General features: G+C 43.1%; 1 protein-coding gene across 1 annotated transcript; it reads left to right on the forward strand.

The window, feature by feature from the left end:
- The first annotated feature begins 6,755 nt into the window (after positions 1 to 6,755).
- On the forward strand, positions 6,756 to 21,087 carry LOC149273661 (rap guanine nucleotide exchange factor-like 1). Its single transcript, XM_089506059.1, has 15 exons — positions 6,756 to 7,146; positions 10,202 to 10,280; positions 13,553 to 13,703; positions 14,066 to 14,163; positions 14,532 to 14,647; positions 15,149 to 15,316; positions 15,676 to 15,773; positions 16,028 to 16,150; positions 18,072 to 18,250; positions 18,717 to 18,807; positions 19,384 to 19,434; positions 19,719 to 19,806; positions 19,988 to 20,052; positions 20,285 to 20,339; positions 20,963 to 21,087. The coding sequence occupies exons 1-15, from the start codon at positions 6,756 to 6,758 to the stop codon at positions 21,085 to 21,087; spliced, it is 1,878 nt and encodes a 625-aa protein (XP_089362185.1).
- Positions 21,088 to 22,464: the final 1,377 nt, after the last annotated feature.

Below are 22,464 nucleotides of genomic sequence, written 5' to 3' on the forward strand. Positions count from 1 at the left end.
CAAGCAGTCCGCGCTGGTCACCGAGAGCAGTCCATGTAAATGTCTGAAGTGCAAGCTGCTTCCTCAAAATTCCTTAGTGCATTAGGAAAAAACATTTGGCTTCCTTTAAAGAAGACAATGTTATTTTGTAAACATCAGAAGTACTTTAAGATTGGTTTCGATCAATAAGAACAGATTTAAACAATTCTAACTAGTTTATTGTCATATTAGAGTGACTTAGGTCTCCATATATCTTTCATCTTACGTTTATTTATATGGCCCTAGCAGATTCTGTAACGCACCAAACACTGGGTCTTATTAACCAGTTTTCATGTCATTATAATACTCGGGTCATATTGAATCCATTATAACGGTGCGAAATATCATGTCTTAAATTCAGTGCTGCTGCTTCCTAGTGCGGGAATCAATAGCGCAGTCCGCGGTCCTGTGATCAATGTAATTAGCAAATGACAATGTTCTCTTATCTCGACCTTCTCTTACGAGGAGGGTCAGGAAGTTTTTCCTTAGGGAATGGGGGGGCAGTAGGTGAGAAGGCAGATGGTTTTATGGATCAACAAAAATATATATGAATTTATAAATATATAGTGTTGTTTATATCTCGAAGCATACTTCCTTTAATATGGATACATTTTGTTTTTGTTCCACAAAATACAATGTATATTAACCACTGCTTTTTGCAATCTTAATCAATTTAAAAAAATCTGGTAGTCTTAAAGCTCAATGGCTGGTTTCAGGAAAATACCCAAGGCGTTGCAGGAAGGCCGCTTGTCACTACTGGGGTGTAGTGTTGATGTATAAACACCAGGGGGTGCTAAACGCTTAATATACTGGCATGGGATGGGGATCTTGGTGAATCCAGTAGATCAGATCTGTTTGCTTGATCCACCTGCAGGTGCCTTAAAATTCTACTTATTTAGGAGTTTCCTGCGCAGTTTTGTGAGAACCATAAACATAGTGTGGGGATATTCCTTACAATTAGATGTATCCAGAATGTTGGTCCAGTCTAGCTTTACCTGTTCTTTATTTGTGTTCTCTGATAAACATGGAGAGATTCTGATATTCTGCTTTTGTTTTTCTTATTAAGAAACATTAATTAATAGTGTTGTTAGGCATAGCCATATCTATAGGACCACCTATCTTCTGGAGCCTACTGGTTAGATACAGTGTATCTGAACTCCATGGGTCCACTCTTCCAGTTAGCTGACCAGTATGGTCCAGATAACACTCAATGGTGGAAGCTCCATGTGCTCCTAGAGCTACAGATTCCCTCTGAGTAGATAGAGGTCCATATGTGTGATCAGGAACATCCCATGAGGACCACGTGGGGGAATAATTGTTCTTCTGGTCAAGCTATAGGTTGTTGATGTTCTTTATCAAGGAGCAGGTCTCTCACATGAGGTTACTTCAGCCTTTCTAGTTCTAAGTATGATGTGATTAACCTGTTAACCCATAGGAGCCATGTCATCATCATGTTGGTGTGAAAATCCCTTCTGAAAATCTCTTTTTAATATATATTTCCTCTCACAATATGTCCTACAGGACACTGCAGGTCATATGTTGGAGTCTGTCCACTGATTACAAGTCTTCTTCCATTCCTTGAGCTATTTCCTACCTGCTGCAAAGTCTCAGACATTTTTAGATCCTTGTTATGTATGTTGGAGTCCACGCTAAGCCTTTCCTAATGAACTTTAAATCCCTTTAATGTATTAGTCCCTGTGTCCCCCGCTGGGATGCTAAGTGATGAAATAAGAAGGATTTTCAACAATAAGTTTATGTTTATGTAAGGTGGGAAAAGGGCTACAATGTATGTATGTTACAATGCTTATGTATTATGTTTATGCAATGTGGGTTACAATGTATGCAAAAATGTACCTTGAAAGAATTCATGACTTTTATATGGAGGAGGGATCAGACATGAACTATGTTCAAAAGTATGGGGTCACTGCTGTTTTCATGATAAAAATAAGTACATTTTTAGCTGGAACATAATCTCAAAAGGGTTTCCTAACGATCAATTAGCCTTTTAAACTTAAACTTGGATCAGCGAACACAACGTGCCATTGGAACACGAGTGATGGGAGTGATAAAGGGCCATTGGAACACAGGAGTGATGGGAGTGATAAAGGGCCATTGGAACACAGGAGTGATGGGAGTGATAAAGGGCCATTGGAACACGAGTGATGGGAGTGATAAAGGGCCATTGGAGCACAGGAGTGATGGGAGTGATAAAGGGCCATTGGAACACAGGAGTGATGGGAGTGATAAAGAGCCATTGGAGCACAGGAGTGATGGGAGTGATAAAGGGCCATTGGAACACAGGAGTGATGGGAGTGATAAAGGGCCATTGGAACACAGGAGTGATCGGAGTGATAAAGGGCCATTGGAACACAGGAGTGATGGGAGTGATAAAGGGCCATTGGAACACAGGAGTGATGGGAGTGATAAAGGGCCATTGGAGCACAGGAGTGATGGGAGTGATAAAGGGCCATTGGAACACAGGAGTGATGGGAGTGATAAAGAGCCATTGGAGCACAGGAGTGATGGGAGTGATAAAGAGCCATTGGAGCACAGGAGTGATGGGAGTGATAAAGGGCCATTGGAACACAGGAGTGATGGGAGTGATAAAGGGCCATTGGAACACAGGAGTGATGGGAGTGATAAAGGGCCATTGGAACACAGGAGTGATGGGAGTGATAAAGGGCCTCTACGCCTATGAAGAGATTATGTTAAAAATCAGCCGTTTCCAGCTACAATAGTCATTTACAACATTAACCCCGTCTGCACTAGATTTCTGATCCATTTCATGTTATTTTAATGGATAAAATTTTCTTTTCTTTCAAAAAGCTATTTCATGAAGTCTGGAATATATGATGGACATAGACATGCCTTCCGCGTCCACAGGTAGCGGGGAGAGAGGAAACTTACCTTGAAAAAAGGACATAGGAGGGATTCTCATGGCTTTGAGTTTGCCTTTGCCTTCCCTGTGGACGTCTATGAAGGTCTTCGCCAAGTGAGTCAAACAGAATGTACCTGAGAAATCAATGCACTGGGCTTCTAGGAAGCTGCGCAAGATTGCTAATTTGTCACTTGACAATCAGAATCACTAATAAACGGGTTTGATGGGAACTACCCTGGGCTGGGAATATGGAGATCCCGTTTGGGGGTAGGTTTGAGTTTGGGAAGGGGGGCCATGACAGATTCATGGGGAAGCCTCTTTTCTCAGCTTCCCAGTCCCATCTTAAGTCACCCTGGGAGGCCAGGAAACCCTGCCTAGCCTGCCTAATCCAGAGTTCTACAGACTATGAGGGCCATGCTCTTGACCGGGCAAACCTAGAAACTGCATGGAATTGCCTGCTGGAAATTTAAAGAGGAGTCGCATTGGTACCCATAGTACCAAGCTACCCATAGAGACCCCAGTTATGAGGGTAACCCTTAAAGACACAAAAGGCAAATTAATGGGAGGACCAGATGGGGAATAGTGCTTGAGTTTTGTGTTCTACTGTATGTTAATTGCGTGTTCTGTGTATAAATAGTGTGTGTTTTCCCCTACACTGACTCTTGGCTAGTGACTGGGGGAATTGGGCTACAATCATTGCTCCTGCTTCACTCTCTCTCTGTGGGTTCTGCTGTTTCTGGCTGGTGGGGTCCCTGGGTGTTGGAAGCACGGTGTGCCCGTGGTACCCGTCACTCTGGAGTTATACGTATTGTTACACATTTTTGTAGCTTTACCTATTCAAGAAGCAAGAAAAATGAATAGATATGGATAGGCCTTTATTTCATCCGCACGCATGTTTTGTAACGTGTCTGAACCTGACACGGGAGAGAGCGGACGGAGGCTAAGGTAGGACGGGAGAACAACTCGGTTAAAATAAACGTTGAACATGTTACGCTGTAAATAGTACAAAAGAAAGCCCTGCCCCCCCCCCCATCGCCCCTAGGATCTCACACCTTTCATGTCACCCATCTGCTGGTGAATATTCACGCCTGTGTGATAGTGATAATTACTGATGCCATTGGCGGCTGTGCTGGGATTAGGGCACGAGGCTTGAGGGGCCCTTCTCTATGGCTGAGGCCTATGTAGCCCCTGATAAGATGGGAACAGGAGAGGTTCCTTGTATTTAGTGTTCCTCAGCCCCGCATGTCCCGTCTCACGGAGCGTCCCCCATCTGCCCAAGCGTGTAATCAGGGCAAGTACGCGGCTGTCTTATTCTATGGAGATCAGGGTGTATGTTCAGCAGCGGCGGCAGGTTGGGTCCTGCCTTCCCTGACGTGTTCTTACGACACACTACATGTTTACCTGGAGTTTGAACCTCACCTTGTGCGGGCGTTGTCTCCGGCAGGAGTTATTATAATGGAGGAGGGAGAAAGGGGGGGTTATGGTATGTATGGAGAGTTTAGCATCAGGGTGTGGAGGAGGAGGCTGTGTTAACCCTATCCATGCTGGAGCACTGGGTGACACCTCGGGTCTCCTGGTGCAGCAGCAGTTAATCTTTCCTCTCGGGGATCAGACTGCCTGTCACAGCTTGCGCGGCGTCTGTTTAAGAACACGACAAATACATGCGTGTGCAAAACAGGCACATGTTGACTGCTCTGTACATAAGTAGACAAGACTTCTATTCAGTGCAGGACACTTAAAGAAATATGTCTAGCCGCCACCAACAACAATGGCCGCCTTGTATACTCCAAGCAGAAATACATCCCAACACCCATTGTATCCCTGTTAGTATACTTGCTGCCTACTTCTCCAACTGCTATATATATCTATATACCATAACTACATTTCATTTTTTCATCATATATGCAGCCCTTTAATATATGACATATTTTCCAATAACCCTTCCTCCTGTGCTACCTAGCTTTTATATTGAGCCATATAACCTTTCCTTATTACTATTACTCCATATGTCCCTCATGTATATATAGCCTATTGATCCATACCATCCTTTGCTATAAGAACTCCTATACAGCGCCGTGGAATATGTTATTGCTGAATAAATCAGTAAGTGATAACCGATCATGATATACAGGCTCCCTATTTTGCTTAATATAACCTCTGGACCCAAACAGCCTGTTCCCATATCACCCTCCTATTACACTATAACCGCCCCCCCCCCCTGCCCCCACCTCAATAGCTTCTCCTTTCAATTATTTTCCTCCCCACCTTTTTGGACTATGAACCCCAAATCCACCCCCGCTCCATACACAGTAGGCATAAGGAGGAGTGTGTGTGCCACAGAGGTGATTCATGCCTGATCCTGGAGAGAGGAAGCAGGGAGAGGAGAGAGAGATAGATAGGGGCAGCTAGAGAAAGCATGAGGGTAGAGGGTAAGACAGAGAGAGCTGGGGTGAAGTAAACAAGAGGTAAGATGAAGAGGAGGTCTGACTGTGAATAGGTGGAGGATCTCAGCATATCAGGAGCTAGGAGAGGAGCTGTCAGGAGGAAGGGGCTGCAGGTAACTATTAAGGGAGGAGATGCACTGAGACAGGGGGTGGGACAGACGCCTGCACACAGAGACTGTCCCTGCCTCCCCCACACCGCCAGAGACCTCTCACCATACACAGGGACCCTCCTCCCTCCCCACTGCACACACAAGGGAGACCCTCCTTCGAAACCTAGGGGGCTCACTACCCCATTATTATTACATAGACAGGGGTGCATGGCAGAGATTACACATACAGGAGGCAGACACATTCACACATACACACCCCCTTCACACACACACACACACACACACACACACACACACACACACTGCCACTCTGCCACTCTGCCGTCTAATGCCACAGCTTCTGATTTAGCATCTCTCCTGCTCCCCTCTACACCACCCCCGCCCCTCTCTCCCTCCCCTCCTCTGGGAAGCAAGAAAAAGAGGAAAAGAAAGGGAGAGGGGAGACAAAGGAGGATTGGGGAAGAACGAGAGAAGGGGGGGGACAGCAAGGGGAGAGAGGGGTGTTAGGGTGCCAACAAAAATACAGTGAGGGAGAAAAGGAGACGGTTCTGGCAGGTGGAAATCAGACAGGCGCCTGGGAGCTAGATATCTGAGACGGGAGAGAAAGCCTGAGACGGGAGAGACACCTGAAACAGAAGCGACATCAGAGGCAGCCTGGGACAGAAGCGACATCAGAGACAGCCCGAGACAGAAGCGACATCAGAGACAGCCCGGGACAGAAGAGACAGCCGCAGCCAGTTGCTCCATCGCCGCTTGGGATACGGTGACAGCAGAGACGGCTGCAGAGACATGTGCCGTCCGTCCAGTGTGCGGAGATCGCCCGGCACCTGCTCACCTTGACTGCGGACTCGGGGAGTGGAGTGTAAGCCCCGGAGCCGCGCAGCCCCCGGTTAGAATCGGTGAGGACCGCTGCACCCCATCCCCTCCAGCGCCCTCAGGAGGGATCTTTAAATCAAGGAGCTTCATTTTAGGATCTGAGCCTCTTGTGATTCGGTGTCCCGGGACTTGCACCATTTTACCTTTCATTTTCTCCCATTTTTAGGGTAACTGTAAATTCTGCTTATTTTGTATTCATTAATGGGGGTGCTTTCCGCTTACACCCTGCATTTTATGTTAAACGGGTTTCTCTAATGACCTCCTCACTGCCATATCTTTAGGAACCCTCCATTGTCGGCATTGATACTTCAGACCCATATCAGTGCTTTTTGGGTAATCAAGAACCCCCCCACATTCTACTAGTGTCCTATACCTTTGGGGGGCTCAGCCCCCTCCCGTCCTAATTCCCACCTTTCCTCTCTCAACACCATGAAGCCTTTGGAGAAATTCTTAAAGAAGCAGAGCTCCCATCTCTCAGGGCCTAGACACCTGCATAGGAGGCAAAGTGTTTCCAAAATAATACCCTCCTTCCTGAGGGATTCACCTGGTGATTCTTCTGGAGGAGAGAGGTGTGAAGAAGACCCCAGTGGAGCCCCACCACCTCCACAAGACTGCTTGGAGCTACCAGATGGCCTGCGCTCCCCACTTTCCTTCTCATCAGATGAACTGTCCCCCTCAGAACCTCTCACTCCTCCTCCAGGATCTGGTGGCTGGAACTTTACTCCTCCTGGACCTCTACTTGCCCCTGATACACCTGAGGCACTTCTGGGGAGAGTCCTGGATCAGCTGCTGACAGCCCCCAGACTGAGTGATGCTGCTGGTAAGAAAGGGGATGGGAGGGTGGTCTAGAACACAACACTGGCAAGACTTGATGTCAGAATTAGAAGGACTGGGCCCATAATGTAATTTAGTTCATTCAAAATTGCCCCAGGTCCTTACATCACCTTCAAGACCATAGATCCCCTGTACAGGTTTGTCACATGTTGCACAGGTGACATGTGAGGTCATGGGACCAACACTTAAATCAGGCACAACCATAATCAACAATTCACTGGCAGAGGGGGCTTTTTCTGGGACATTTGTACCGATCCCGTACGTTATAATATAGTAACCAATGCAGAGTAAGAATTTACAATGTTACAGACATGGCCTAAATATTAAGTCTAGGTCTCCATAATCTAGATCTACTCTAGTCTACGATGGCCACCAAGGTTAGTAGTGACCTCTGAACCATGCTTAATGTCTGCTAGGACAGCTATACACAAAATTGGTTTCTAGAAGTAACGATTTAGAGTTCCTTTGTACTAGGTGGTTTCCAGATGCTAAATCCACTAAACTGACATGGGCATCCATGTTTATCCTCTAATATCTAGACATAATTGGTTCAGCCTGGGCATTAGATGTGACAGATGATGGTTCTAGCCACAGTGCATTGTGCTGATTGAGCAAGTAATGGTGAATCTAGACCTAGTGGATGCAGAGCTAATGAGGTCAAAGATGTTTGGCCAGGTGGATCTATACAAACATTTGCCCTTTTTTATTATTAACGCCAAGGCCGGTTAAGTAACTGAATCTGGCATTACGAGGACTAATTGGATTAGTATTAACCTGTAAGGGACTATTAGAGGGACTGGTTAAGTACCTGCTATGGGAACTGGTGATATTGATATTATCCAGAAAGGCTCTGTTAGAAGGACTGGTTAGTGTACTGTGTATTGGGTCTGGCATTATTGGGTCTGGTTTATTCACTAAATATTTAATTAGATCAGTAACAGAAATGAACTTCATGGACTGGGAATGAGGGTTGTCCCTGGCAATTTTAGTCTTATGGTTACAGGTTTCTCTAGACTTGGGTGATTTGCTAAGAGTTTTCTAGACTGGGGTAAATTTAGGATGGTAAGCTCCCTCATGGATATAAAGTCCAAAATGCCAGCTCTGTGACTATATAAAGTCAGGTGATATTAAATATGGTACTTAAGAGATGGCTTAATGTGAGGTTATTGACCATGAGACCTTAGAGGACCACAATAGATTGGTGATGCTGACTCTGTTATCTCTAAGACTGTTAGTGATGGACACAGCAAGATTGCAACCTCTGGGACTGGTGTTCATCTAACCTCTAGAACTAGTCCTATAATAGATGCTGAACCTTAATGTCCTAAATACACTAGAAAATGATAACAGCATAGAGCCTCTAGGACTGGATTTAGCAGATGTACAGTTCCCAACACCTCTAGGAATATATAGTAATTCCGGGAACAGATTGTACAGCAGGTTGAAGAAAAACTCAGAGTTCTCATATACCAACCAACCCCCCTCCATCAGAAGAGCAGCCATATTAACTCTCCCCTGCCTAATAATATACCCGTCTCTCATTAACGATGTATGGTTCACACAAGACTGCATGCTCAGCTGACATGTCATGACACTCTCAACATACGGTGAGACAAATGAAAACATGTGCAGTCACTCCCCCAGACCAAAGCAGGTTAAACTGTATCACGCACACATATATATATACATGTATGTATATATATATATATATATATATATATATATATATATATATATATAATAAGTAGATGACATGAATAGGTTCTCCTGCTTTCCCCTCTTCTGTAACAGGAAAATCACGTGCTGCACTGACATGTATGTTCCTCACATAGGCTGACATGGACATTTTACATATAGTCTCTTGGCCTTGTATTATTTCTGTGCTAATGAGGCGCGTGGGAAGCCCCGTCACTCTGCTTGTCCTCCCAGAAACACTTGGGATAAAACGAGAACATTAACCCTTTTATTGCAGGGTTTGTATAGCATGTAATATAGCCTCCTGACTGCACATGATCAGGACAGGCTCAGACAGCACAGGGTCTCCCCGGTGCAGATTATCAGGACAGGCTCCGGCAAAGCTGTTTTTCCATTTTAAAGACTGATCCCCTTATTGCAGATAATAAAAACATATTAAGGCGGTGCTGATGTAGACATCTGTGGATATTTCCCGGTTGTTGCAAGGATGTTATTAGGGTGTGCTTGGTTCTTTGCAGACAGGGACGTGCCAGGACACCCTGTGCAGGTACACGTTTTAGTATTGCGTAACCTGATGATCGGTAAATGTATATCCTCATCCAATGTGCCGAAAACATGCTTCCTGTCCTGTTATGGAGGATCGAGACGCAGCGATGAGGGCCAAGCTAGCTGCTAACCTCTTTCCTATTTCCCGTTCATGTTTTCTCTTCTCCCTAACAGCCTATCTTATATTGTTTTCTCCATTGCTTGTACTATCTTGCCCTCTCCCTTTTGCTCCCAATTTCCCATTAGCTCTCTATGTTCAATATCTCTCACTCAGCTTCTCATTTGTTTGCCCTCAGCTGTCGTTTCTCTTTCTTACCCCACCGCTTCGTTTTCTCTTTTCTGTTTCTCCATCTGCCCTTATTCTGCCCTGTTGTTTTTCTCTCACTCCTATATCTTGCTCAGCCTAAGTTCCCGTCCTTCTAGTTTTCAGCTCATATTCTCTTAGTTTTGTTTTCCTGTCACCTCCTCTCTCTCTTGTTTTTCAAGGAAAGCCACTCACTCCTGTATTCTCTTTAAAGCTTTCCCATATGTTCCCCTCACCTGTTCTCTCTCTCTCTCTTCTGTTTCCCCTCATCCTCTTTCTTTTTGCCCTGCTCTGTCTCTTATCTCGCTTGTTTCTGTTCGCCTATTCTTTCTTTCTTCTGCTTTCACTCATGTCCTCCATCTCTCCAGTTTCCCCCCTTTTTTTCTCCTGTATCCTCCTCACGTTCAATCCATGCCTCTTTCCCCTCACCTCCTATCTCATGTTCTCCTCACCTCCTTTCTTTTGGGTTTGTAACTTACCTGTTCTCTTTCCCCAGAGTTAGCCCTGGATGATTTTATCTTGACGCACACTCTGTTTCTGCCCACGGACGAGCTTCTTCTCCAGTTACAGCAATAATATCCTTTTGTTTTTGTTTTTTGTTATGAAAACAGTGAAGCCAAGACGGCAAAGGGATTTTGTGGCTGAATCCAACTTTATTAGAAATTAATGTATTTTTGACTTCATAGACAAATTGTGACAAAGCCATGCTGACACTCAGGGGAGGGCTGGCATCACTTACTCCCTCTAACAAACACTTACACACACACATCAATGTTAACACACAAACACTTACACACACACATCAATGTTAACACACACTTACACAAGCACATCCATGCTAGCACACAAACACACCTACACATCAATGCTAACACACAAACACTCACACATTCATGCTCACACATACACATCCATCCTAACACACAAACACATCCATGCTAGCACACAAACACATCCATATTTGCACACACTTACACATACACATTCATGCTAGCACACACACTTATACATACATTCTCATTCTAACATATATACATTCATACATACATACTTTTTACCTACTCATTCATTCCCTCCCTCACGCTACCTAGAACTCTACGGGGCAAATCCATCCTGTTGTCTGCTAATGTGGATGGGAAGGAATTCTGACCACAAGCTTTGAGCACCTGCTTGAAACTCGGTCACATAAAGGGTAAGATCATCAGAAAATGCAGTCATTGAATAGGATCATTTTCTGAGAACACGTTGCCTTTGTACGAATCCATGTATCATCCATATTAATGCGTATAATGAGTTTCCGGAGGAACACATGACAACTTATTACTGTATTGGCCTGAATGTAGGCTACCTCCTGATTACACACCGCACCCCTTAAACTCAGATGGATTTGGAATCACAAACCTGATTTCCAGTAAATTTGCTCGTAAATCGGATTTGTAATTCCAAACGCATCAACCTTTGAAGGGCTTTATGATCAATTAAATGGGAGGAAAAATGAAGCTTGTATTCCGCTTAATATGGTATGTTTGGAGGAAGGATCCATCTGTTTTTGTTTTGCTCATTATTCCTGCATGGATGCCAGAATGGAAGTTCTCCAGCCTTCAGTATCTCCAAGTGCCAGGATTATCATTATGGCAGCACATTAACCCCTTAACGACAATGGGAGGTCCCTAAACCCATTGAAAACCATGCATTTGGAGCCCATACATGTGTGGGCTTTGTCATTAAGGGGTTAAGTGCCGAGGAAGGAGACATTATAAAAACATCCAGAGCATTCTGTTATATAGGAACCGTCTCTGTGCATTAATAGGACAACTAAAGCTGGGGATATGTTGCGCTTCAGAACAAAAAAATCTAACCAGTAAAGCATAATAAAGCCATAATAACTTTTTTTTAGCATTTTCAACCCATTATATGGTCGATCATACGCATTGAAGAGGATGTTAGAAGCATGGCTGGGATCGGGCTTTACAGAGATTTTGTGTGATTTTGATCCATGCAATATCATTTACAAGAAAAAAAATATATATTAATTGAATTTGTAAACACGTTCCGTGTTGTTTCTATACACATTATCGCGACCCTAAAACCCTCGTACCGAGCAAACCGTCTGAGCTGCTAGAAAATGGGGGACATCGAGGGGAGTACGTTTCAAGAATACCCCGTAATTAATTCCATCGTTTATTGTCTGCTCCCACACACATAGCATGTGCGTTTGGTTTCTTTAGCCTAAGACAATGGCTGAATAGCTTTATTGAGGCCGCTATGTGTGTTACTATGGCTGCTGTTACTTCACTGTTGTTGATTTACATTGAAAACATTTAGGCAAACACACAACTGGAACACAACATGTCACGGCTGGTAGGGGTTTGATACAATAAGGTAGGGTGGGGGCCATCCAGCTCCATAATAGGCAATGGATTGGTAATATTCCACTTACACCATGGTGTAATACAATGAAGACTATTCTGATTGTCGACAGGCTGACACGCGTCATGTACGATGTAGACACAATGAGGTCACAGCGTGGTTGGCACCAGTGATGATTGTGCATTGGATTTGAACGATTAAACGTTTATAGTAGATTTAGATGTTATTGGACAGGATTTTCTTTTTGGAAGCTGTAATACTTATGTTTTATGCCCACTGTGTGGATATGAACGCCGTGTAAAGTCCACTGTGATATCTTCATACAGGTGCGCTGCGCAGAAAGGGCTCTGGGAAGCTAATGTTATTCTTACGGGGCTACTTTATTCTGCGGCCGGTATCCAGATGCATTTGGGACTAGAACTCTAGCATTACATCCATTCATTACCCTACCTTGTTGGTTTTGGTTTTCAATCAATTACTGTGATGTTTTTGAAGATATTTGGCTGAAATAATATTTCATTATTTGTTTGCTTCATCTTCCATCCAATCTAATGGTTTGTGAATAAATATATATATATATATATATATATATATATATATAGTCCTCTGTTAGAGCATTGGGAGATGCTGGCTGAGAATCCTTAGAGTTGTTGCTTAACAGAAAACAAAAACCCTACTTTTCAACTAAAATTGCTAATTTAATGCATTTACACCTTAATAACATATCCGGCTTTACCCCTCACTAGCCGTCCTGCTGTGATCAATGTTTCTATATCTCAGCAGAGACCTCAGCGGGGCACAGCAGTGTTTGACCTTTAAACTGTCCGCATGTGGCCCTCAGGCTGGAGTGACAGCCCTATGACAATCAGCCCTGTGCCTCCATGTTGTAGGGAGTAACATTCCTCTCGATTCATTTTTTTTATTCTCCGCTTTCTCCTTCTTTTAAATGATGGAAAAAATATTATGTCCTAAAAACATATAAATATATGCAGAACTCTGCTGAGCCACTTGGATACTTTAAAGAAACATTAAAAAGTGATTTTGATACAAAGTTCCAAAAGTGGTCTCACCACCATAGCAACAATTGAATTGATATTAATGAGGATTTAGGATTTCTTCTCTCTGTTTCGTATCTGATTTTTGGTTTTCTTTTTTGTTTGTATACGTTGTTACTATTATTAGCTTTTATTTATATAGTGTCATCACTTTACACAGCGCCTCTTACAGTCCATTTATGACAAACTGAAGTTATCTTACTTTCACGTAATAAAGGGTCATTTTTTTAACCACATAGCAGGTGATTTAATTACTGTCTACCTGGAAACATTTGGCGGGTGCCAGTCCAGGATTTTATGTTTATAGGGTTATTCTGTATGTGGCACTGTGCCAAGGCGCCTACAGATTATATTGGGAAACCGTTTCTTATAGCCATATGAATCTTTCCACCATTTACTGATATTTTCCTTAACTTGGACACTTTCTGCGGCTGCAGTCGCCACTCTTCTCCAGCCTGGGAGGGGAGCGATACCCTGCAGAAAAAGCAGGCTGTCCTCTGTGCGCTCCTGCATCTCCTGGACACCTACAAGGATTCTTTGCAAGAGGAGGAGAGGACCTTCCAGTTAATCAAGGTTAGAGTTGGCTTCAAAGCTTTGCAAGCGTGAATGAGGTCACGCGACTTGTAGTATAGACCATGGTTGGCCAAGCTGTTTCAACCTAAATCTCTCATCATTCTACCCAAGCCCTGAGTTTCCAAGTTGGAGGCCAACAGCTGTTATGGTCCATTGCTTTTCCAGCCCTGGTGTGTACGTAGATTATTCTGCATGTGTCATTGAACTGCCTAATGCAACATACAGTTTTGCTAAGGTGCATTGGTCTACATGTTAGAAAACTAAACCCAGCTGAGTGAGAATATATTAATGGTTTGAGAATTTGCTGGGAAGAATGGGAAGGGGCTCCCATAGCATTTCTAAGTCATGTGTTCTACCTTCAGGATTTCTATGTCCTTGTTATGCGAGATGCCCCAAGTTTCCCACAGCTGGAGGGAACTGTAATTCGGCTGCATCGACTGGTGGAGACTGCGGAGCTCAGGTGACATGCCACATACTTACACACCTTGAGTACACACCATCAGATGTATTAATGCTCTTCATACATACTCATCCTCTGTCATAGACTACAACCAGAGGGTCAGAGGTGTAGATGTAATGCGAGGAAGTTTTACTTTACTGAGAAGGTATTATATAAGTGGAACGGGCAGGGGGCGTACTTAGAGTATTAGAAATTTACGCATGCATATGATCAGCATATCCTGAATCTAAGACAAGACCAAGGACTGATTACGGTTTACGTTTTAACAGCGAGAAAAATGTGCAGACTAGAAGGGCTGAATAGGTCTTATTTGCAGTCGGTGTCTATGTTTCTACATGTTTTAGTAAATGTCCCTGTCTAACTCCCAGGCTTACAGACGGCAGCGCAGCTCCCTGCTCTAAGCAAGTCAAGCCTCTCTTCCGCCATTTCCGAAGGATCGATTCATGTCTTCAGCCCAGAGTGGCATTCAGGGGGTCTGATGAGAGTAAGTGTCTTCTCTATGCAGAGTGCAGTAACGCCATATAATGGTTGTGTTTTATTCTTGCTTATAATTATTATAGCTTTATGTGTTTTTGTTAAGAGGTTTTTGTTTCTTTCTATTGCCTCTTCTTCTGTCTTCTTTCTTCGTCCACTTCTGTCCACTTCTCCTTGAACCTGGCCTCCTGGTGCACTTCCGCAAAGGGTGGAGGTTTCAGCCATACTCAATCCCCGATTGGAGGAATGTGGGAGAGGCTGTCCCTGTGGCTCCGCCCTTTTTGCCGACGTGTACAGAGAGGCCAGAATAATGGATATAGATTCCTGGAGAAAGAGATTAGCAGAAATGCTTTTGTTTGCTCACAAATCTATCCCAAAAGAACATACCTTGGAGACCAATGTATGGACTGGCTCTGCTCCCAAGGGACACGCATAACCCATATAGTTATTGTATCCTCATCATTGTGTGCAGCTTTGGTGTTCTCTTTTGTCTGATCCCCTCCTGTGTCAGTCTTTTGCAGGGTTTACATGCCTGATCACTCTTACGTGACTATCCGGAGCCGCCTCTCTGCGTCCGTTTCTGACATCCTGACCTCCGTGTCAGAGAAACTGCAATACTCAGAGGAGCAAGGGCAGAGAGAAGAGCCACTCATCCTGGTGGCTGTCACCAGTTCTGGGGGTAAGGAGACTTCTACTCTTCACCGTTTCCATGGGGATGAGACACCCAGCGTGTATTTCTGCAGTCAGTCAGCTTACATGGTTCAGTGTGATGACCGCATTACTGCGATGTGCTCTGACAACATGTATGGAAAAATGGCACGGGGTTAGCGTGTTGGTCCAGGGGATGTGCACTATACAGGGCATGCTCAGACGGTCTTGCAGGAGAAACTTGACATGGATACGCTCTCATAATGCACAAGTACATCTTGTAAACTCTCCTCCCAACTCCCTCTTTAGTGAATAAACCCAAAAGTTTGTGTATGGTTTTAAGGGTTATCTAAAATATGTCCTGCCCCACCTAATTCTTTATCCTCTCAGACAAGGTTCTCCTGAAGCCGGATGATGGCTGCATCTTCACCACCCTGGGGATTAACAGTCACCTATTTGCCTGCAATCGGGAGGAGCTGCGTTCTTTGGTGAGGACCTGTATGTCACGTTAACTGGAGTTATTAATAATGCAGGTTCCAGAACTGGGGAGCTTTTATAGGATCATGCTGGTGACACGTGAAGTGGGCAACCCATGCCTGGTTAGGAGTAGAGCCAGAACCTGGTCTGTCTTGCATGAGGAATCACTTTTAGCCGCCATAGTCTCTAGCGAGGGCACCATCTGTTGGGATGCAGGTTACCAGTTACCAGCTTTTACTTTTGCCTCATGCCTCCCATATCCTAGGTGCCGCTACCAGAGGAGGTCCAGCTACCCCCAGAGGATTCCCATATTCACCGCATCGAGGCCGAGGATTTAGCCAATCACCTTAGTGCTTTTCATTGGGAACTTTTCAGCTGCGTGCATGAGGTGAGCCAACCCGGAACATACATAGAGGCCGCGTCAGGCGTTACGTCAGCCATCCAGGACACGCTAGGCACGACGAAAGATGGAATATTCTTAATAATAGGTCACTGCTTTCAGGTAGTCTTTTTTAGATGATTAGAGACTGAACTGATTGGCTAAATCTAAAGGCTAACCATCAACAGATCAAAATATAAAAATGGCACGGCCAAAAAGGAAGATAATAAAGTGTACTGAGATAAAGCTGACTAGATGGCCGGACGGGTCTTATCTGCCGTCAGCGTCTATGTTTCTATTAGAAATCTGATGAGAGCCGCCATCTTAGCTTCCTGTTCTTAGGATTTGCATGAGTTTTTTTCCTTATTACTTTATGACTCAACTAAAGTTAAGTTCTGCTCGCCTTTGGTGGAGGACATGAGCGGGGAGTTCAGGAACGGAAATTGTTGTTGTTGTCGTTGCCACAGATTTCGGGTAAAACAGTCCCTTCGTTTTAAACTGAAGATCTATAAAACAAGGCAGCTCCCATTACACAAAGCCAACAAACCCACTTGAGGGCCTTACAAGCTCGAAGCTCGTCAATAGTCACTCCACAAAGTCTATATAAATGGAGATTTGTCACCTTCCGGTGGAGTGCCCGGTGAATTATTATCACAGTAATAATATAACTCCATGGTCTCACCCTCACAAAATGTGGAAATCCAATAACAGGAGGCTTTTTTTGGTGAATTGAAGGGAATGTATGGATTCACAAATCAAAAAAGGAAAAAAAACAGCAAAGTCAGTACAGCTATTTCATTTGTATCCGGGATGCGAGCTCTAGCGACCTAGGACTTTGAGATCAGGGTTTATATCATTATAGACAACAACCCAAAAAATCCACTTCAAACATAAAAACACTTGTTAATTTTAGCCTGCGTGGATTTCCCTTTTGTTTGACTCCCACGCAGTGAATTTTGGTCAAAGCGGATCCTGGCTGTAGTTGCCATAGCAACATTTTGGGCAATTTGCCAGAATCGAACGTTACGTTTCGGGAAATGTTTCCAGGCTTTAGCATAAAGAATTGTTTCCAATGTAACGTCGTGGTGTTTTGGGCTGTTCTGTCACATTGTTGTTACGTGGAGGATCATGAGGATCTATAATAATGTTACAAAATGTCTAAAAATATTCACCGAAAATCTTTAGAGTTCATTAAGGGGGATCTGTCACGTTCCATATAATGCGTTTTAGATAGCGCCATCATATTCCGCGGCGCTGTACAATGGGCGTATTGTATAAATGTACAGCTCGAGACAACGTTACAGGGAGGCTGCACAAGTATGGCGGGGAGCGTGTGTTAAATCCCCATGTGGGCATTTGATTTCAGTAATTACAAGGAAGGAGTTTCTCGTATTACATCAGACATCCAATGTAATCTAGAACGTTACTGCATAAAATCATTGGCGGAAGTGGAAAACACAGAAATAATCAATCAGAGCCATTTGTGGGTTTATTTTGGAACCCGAGGATGAGCTGAACGTTGACCGCCGTTCCTAAAAAAATCCATAAAATAAACATTACAAAAAATAGCTTTGACTAATTCCTCTTTATTAATATTATTCCACGGAATTTAATAAAATCAGCCAAATACGGGTACATTTTCAGGAACTATTTATTTAAATAATATTTTTTTTTTTAAAAGAGTTTTTTAGTAGTTTTTATGTTTTTGGGTTTTTTTTCCAGTTAAATATTTGCAGTTATTTGTTTTATATTGTCCCATCATGCCATGTCCATGCAGCTGGTCATTTAACAGTTTGTTAAACACATATAACATACATTATAAGATATGCAGAAACAAGAAAACAGTAAGTAGGAGAGGGTGTGAATGAATGCAGTGTGGGTTCTGGAAGTAGCCAGACTGGAAGACACATTTCTCCTGGTGTTCCCACAGCTGGAGTTTGTGGACTATGTGTTCCACGTGGAGAAAGGACGCAGAGAGACGGCCAATCTAGAGCTGCTGTTGCAGCGTTGCAGTGAGGTGCAGCACTGGGTCAGCACACAGACGCTGCTCTGCGAAGGGCCAGCTCGGAGAACACAGCTCCTCAAGAAATTTATCAAGACGGCCGCCATGTGAGTGTGTCCTTGCTGTGCTGTCTCTCTGTGAGCCCGACGCACGCTTCTATCTCTGTGTTTATGAATGCAGGCGGGGTGGGTTTCTTTCCCGCTGGGTTCCTGTGGGTCCTATGGAGTGAGTATGTCTGTTAGTGTGCAGCGTGTGTTCCTGTGTGTCCTGTCCTGTGCATACACAGCATTGTATGTATACGGGAACATTGTATGTTCTTTGTGTGACCTGAGAAGCCTGATGTAAGAAGAGAGTCACCTTATATGTTTCTGCAGACTATGTGCATTATTTATGGCCATAGCATGGTTGGCAGCGTTTTCTGTGGTCATTTTATCTTAAGGAATACAAGAAAACAGTTATTCTAATTTCTCAACATACATACATTTTCTTTCTCTGTGAGTTTGCTCTTTCTTTTCTTTTTCTGCCCCTTTCCCCCCCCCCACAGTTTTACTCGACTCTTTCATCTCTCCCCAGATGTAAACAGAACCAGGACCTCCTCTCCTTCTTTGCCATAGTTATGGGTCTGGACAACGGAGCCGTGAGCCGTCTGCGGGTCACTTGGGAGGTGAGGACCAGCTACACCTAATCATTAAAATCCCACAACTGCACAGCGGCACGTCTATAGTTTGTATACAGCAGCTCATTCATACGCATCAAAAAAACAACAATGCAGGAGAGGGAAATGACCCTGAGATATCCAGCAGTTGTCATATTAAAACATGGAAACATTATTTGATTTTTAAGCTTATTAGCTGATTAAAAATCCAGTTGTTGTCCTTTACACTCCCAAATACTAACAATTCCTCTGTCTTTCTCTCCCAAGTGCTAAATCCTCTGCCTGCCCTTTTCTATCCTATACTATCCACGTGTATATCTAGAACATTGGGCTCCTTCCGCTGTTCATAGACTGGGACGTATAGAACTCATATATATATATATATATATATATATATATATAAAATATCGCTTTGGATACCCCTTAAGTTCTGTGGTGTACATGAAGGATGTACTAGTTTCAGAATGATGTATTTAGCCTGGAAATAGCCACAATACGTCACTATGTCCTTACTAAACAACTGCGATGCCAGGAAATCCTGAATCCGCTCCTGCCATAACGTTATTTCATTATCTCCTCTTTTAGAAATTGCCAGGGAAGTTTAAGAACCTGTTTCGGAAGTTTGAGAATTTAACGGTGAGATGTCTCATAACACATGCCTTAATCAATTCTTTGTATAAAGCAGCATAACGGATATGTCTTGTTTTGTGTTTTTTATTACGTAAATCTTGTGAATTTTGTTATGACTGATGCATGATCCGTATGTGCGGCAAGATCAGCAGGAAACTACTGATTCTTTTTTTTTTTTTTCTTCTAAATATATAATTACCAGTTTTTCTTTAGAACGATTTCACGGAAGTGTTTGTACAGTTCTTGTATTATTCAGACAGGTCTTCTCACATCTGTCTCTTTGCCTATAGGACCCATGCAGGAATCACAAGTCTTACCGTGAGATGGTGACTCGGATGCGTCCCCCGGTGATCCCCTTCATTCCACTTATTCTGAAAGGTGAAGACAGATAGAGAGAGGAAAGGCCATCTCTTGTCTTTGCTTCTTCTACCCCCTGTGTTATTCAGACTGCCAGGCAGGCGATGCCTCCCTTTTCTCTTTACCTTCTTGCTTCTTTTCTCTGTATCTCATATGTTCGCTCATGTTCTTTGCCTTCATTTTTTTTTTCTCTTTTTCCCAGATCTCACTTTCTTACACGAAGGCAGCAAAACATTCATTGATGGGCTTGTGAACGTTGAAAAGATGGTGAGCATCAGTCATGATGAGACAGCAAAATGCTAATTCATCTGATCTCTCTATTGTTAGTCTGAGGACGTGGGACCCACAGATATTGCCTGTTACTTGCCTTTTTTTGTGTTGGCTGATCTAAACTTTCTTGGTTTGCTAGACCCACTAAAATCGTAGAGCCTCTTAGTGGACCGATCCCCATTATCATTCATTAACAAAGTATTTAATTTGTCTCCAACCCTTTCTATAGCATGCAATTGCCGAAAAAGTTAGAACTGTGCGGAAATACCGGAGCAGTCAACTAAGTGAGTAATGAGTGTCCATGGAGCGGGTTTGTATATTCTTATTATTGACAGTGAGATGGAAGCCTCTGCTGATTTTGTATACTGGGATATAAGGGAATTTCTATTAGCGGCTTAGACACTATATATAGTGACGTTGAATTCATTAACCTCACGGGGTTAGGTTTGGCTCCCTCTTGTGGCCAAAGCTGGAGTCACATTATCAGCGATAAGAAAAATACACGTTTAATCTCCCCAAAACACTAATTAGAGGTTAATTATATTTAAAAGCATCAGTGGCCTTTAGCACAAGAATTATTTTCAATATTTGCAGTCACAATGTCCTGGTATATACTAGCCTGCCAAAGTAATGTGATAAGAACTTAACAGGGCACCTTTGCTAGCTTCTTAACAAATATATACGGTATATCAGCAGACTAGGAAACATAACATAACCTACAGACTTCGCATCAGGTACCGCTGTAAGTGTTGCCTTGAAAACGTATGTCCATTGCCATTATGGCCGACATACCCTAGACAGGAAGGTGGCTGCTCTTTTATATTGATTATACTGCGCTTTATTCTACGTTACCGTCCCCTCTCCACGGCTCGCTACGTTCTTATTATATGTTCTCTCTCCTCTGCAGGACTGGAAACCGATGTATCCCCCAATCACTTGCAGAATAAGGCGTACGTCCGTCAGTTCCAAGTCATTGACAACCAGAACCTTCTCTTTGAGTTGTCCTACAAGCTGGAGCCGAACGCGCAGTGACACGAACCACAGAACAGCAGAGAGTGCGCACGGTGCTGGAAACCATGGAACAGCAGAGGATGCGCAGCGTGGAGTGCAAACTGCATGCCCTGTACATAGGACTGCTGTGCTGGCAGTAGAGTAAAGGATAATGCATGTGCCGTGTCATGTGTGCAGATATTAGAGCGGTAGAGAACATACGTGTAATGCAGTGTAAGGAAGGATACTGCATACTAAAGCACTGAGGGGTCCGAGGCTTGGCCCCCGAGTATTTGTACACAGGGGCCGGTCAGATCTCCGACATAAACTGTCCAACGTTGCTACTCCATGCACAGCTGGAAAAGCAGACTTCATATCAGAGGGGACTGACGTGGCTTTCAGTCGGGTCGCATTCATTGGATGAAAATCAGTGGGGTATTTTTGTAATTAGATTAAATGTACAGTACGATTTGTGATATTTTCTTATAGGGGAGCGTTGCACTGGAAAGAAGACTATATATGTGCTTACATATATATATATATATATATATATATATATATAATACATAACTGGAATAAATGTATACACACCATATGTATGCAAATATCTACATATGTCTACATGCAAATAGCTATATATATATATATATATATATATATATATATATATATATATACACGGTATATATATATATATATATATTACATAAGATAATTTACATACACACACATATAATGTGCACATAGACATATGTAGTGTATATACATACATAGAAGTATATAGAGAGAGAAAAAAAATATACAAGATTAGTTTGCAGAATATAAGGATAATAGGAAAGTAAGAAATGTTGATTTTCTATAGCTAAGCGAGTATTTTTTTTATTCAGTGATATTTTCACTACTTGTGATATTGCACATGTACACACGCACACACGCACACACACACATGCGCACACACACACACACACATACATACACACATACATATATATTCAGGAATCCTTGCTGTATACAATATGTGATGTACATAAAATTGTCAGTATATTGTCTTAAGTATTTAAATAATAGAATATTCTTTCTCTTTCTGCCCTGTGAACAAAATTGTGTGTGTATATACACAAATACACACGCACATGCATCGGATACAGGTCTATGTATATATATATATGCGTGTGTGAGGAATACACACACTTATTACTGGCTGTGAATATAACAGCAAAGTTGTGGCAAGGACTGAGCCCGTCTGGACGGGTGTCAAGAAGACAAATCAGAAGATGGATGAGTGTAAAGGTTTTGTACCGAGGGGAATGTGTACATTTTTTTTTTATATATGTGTATATTTGGGTTTATATGGCAAAGGGCAGAAAATTCAGCACTTAAAGGGGCAGTCAGGCCTATGGACATACAATGTAGAGGCAA

The sequence above is a fragment of the Sceloporus occidentalis genome, unplaced genomic scaffold (assembly GCF_023333645.1).
Source record: "Sceloporus occidentalis isolate IW3139 unplaced genomic scaffold, rSceOcc1.0.p SCAF_361, whole genome shotgun sequence".
NCBI classification, from domain to species: Eukaryota; Metazoa; Chordata; class Lepidosauria; order Squamata; family Phrynosomatidae; genus Sceloporus; species Sceloporus occidentalis.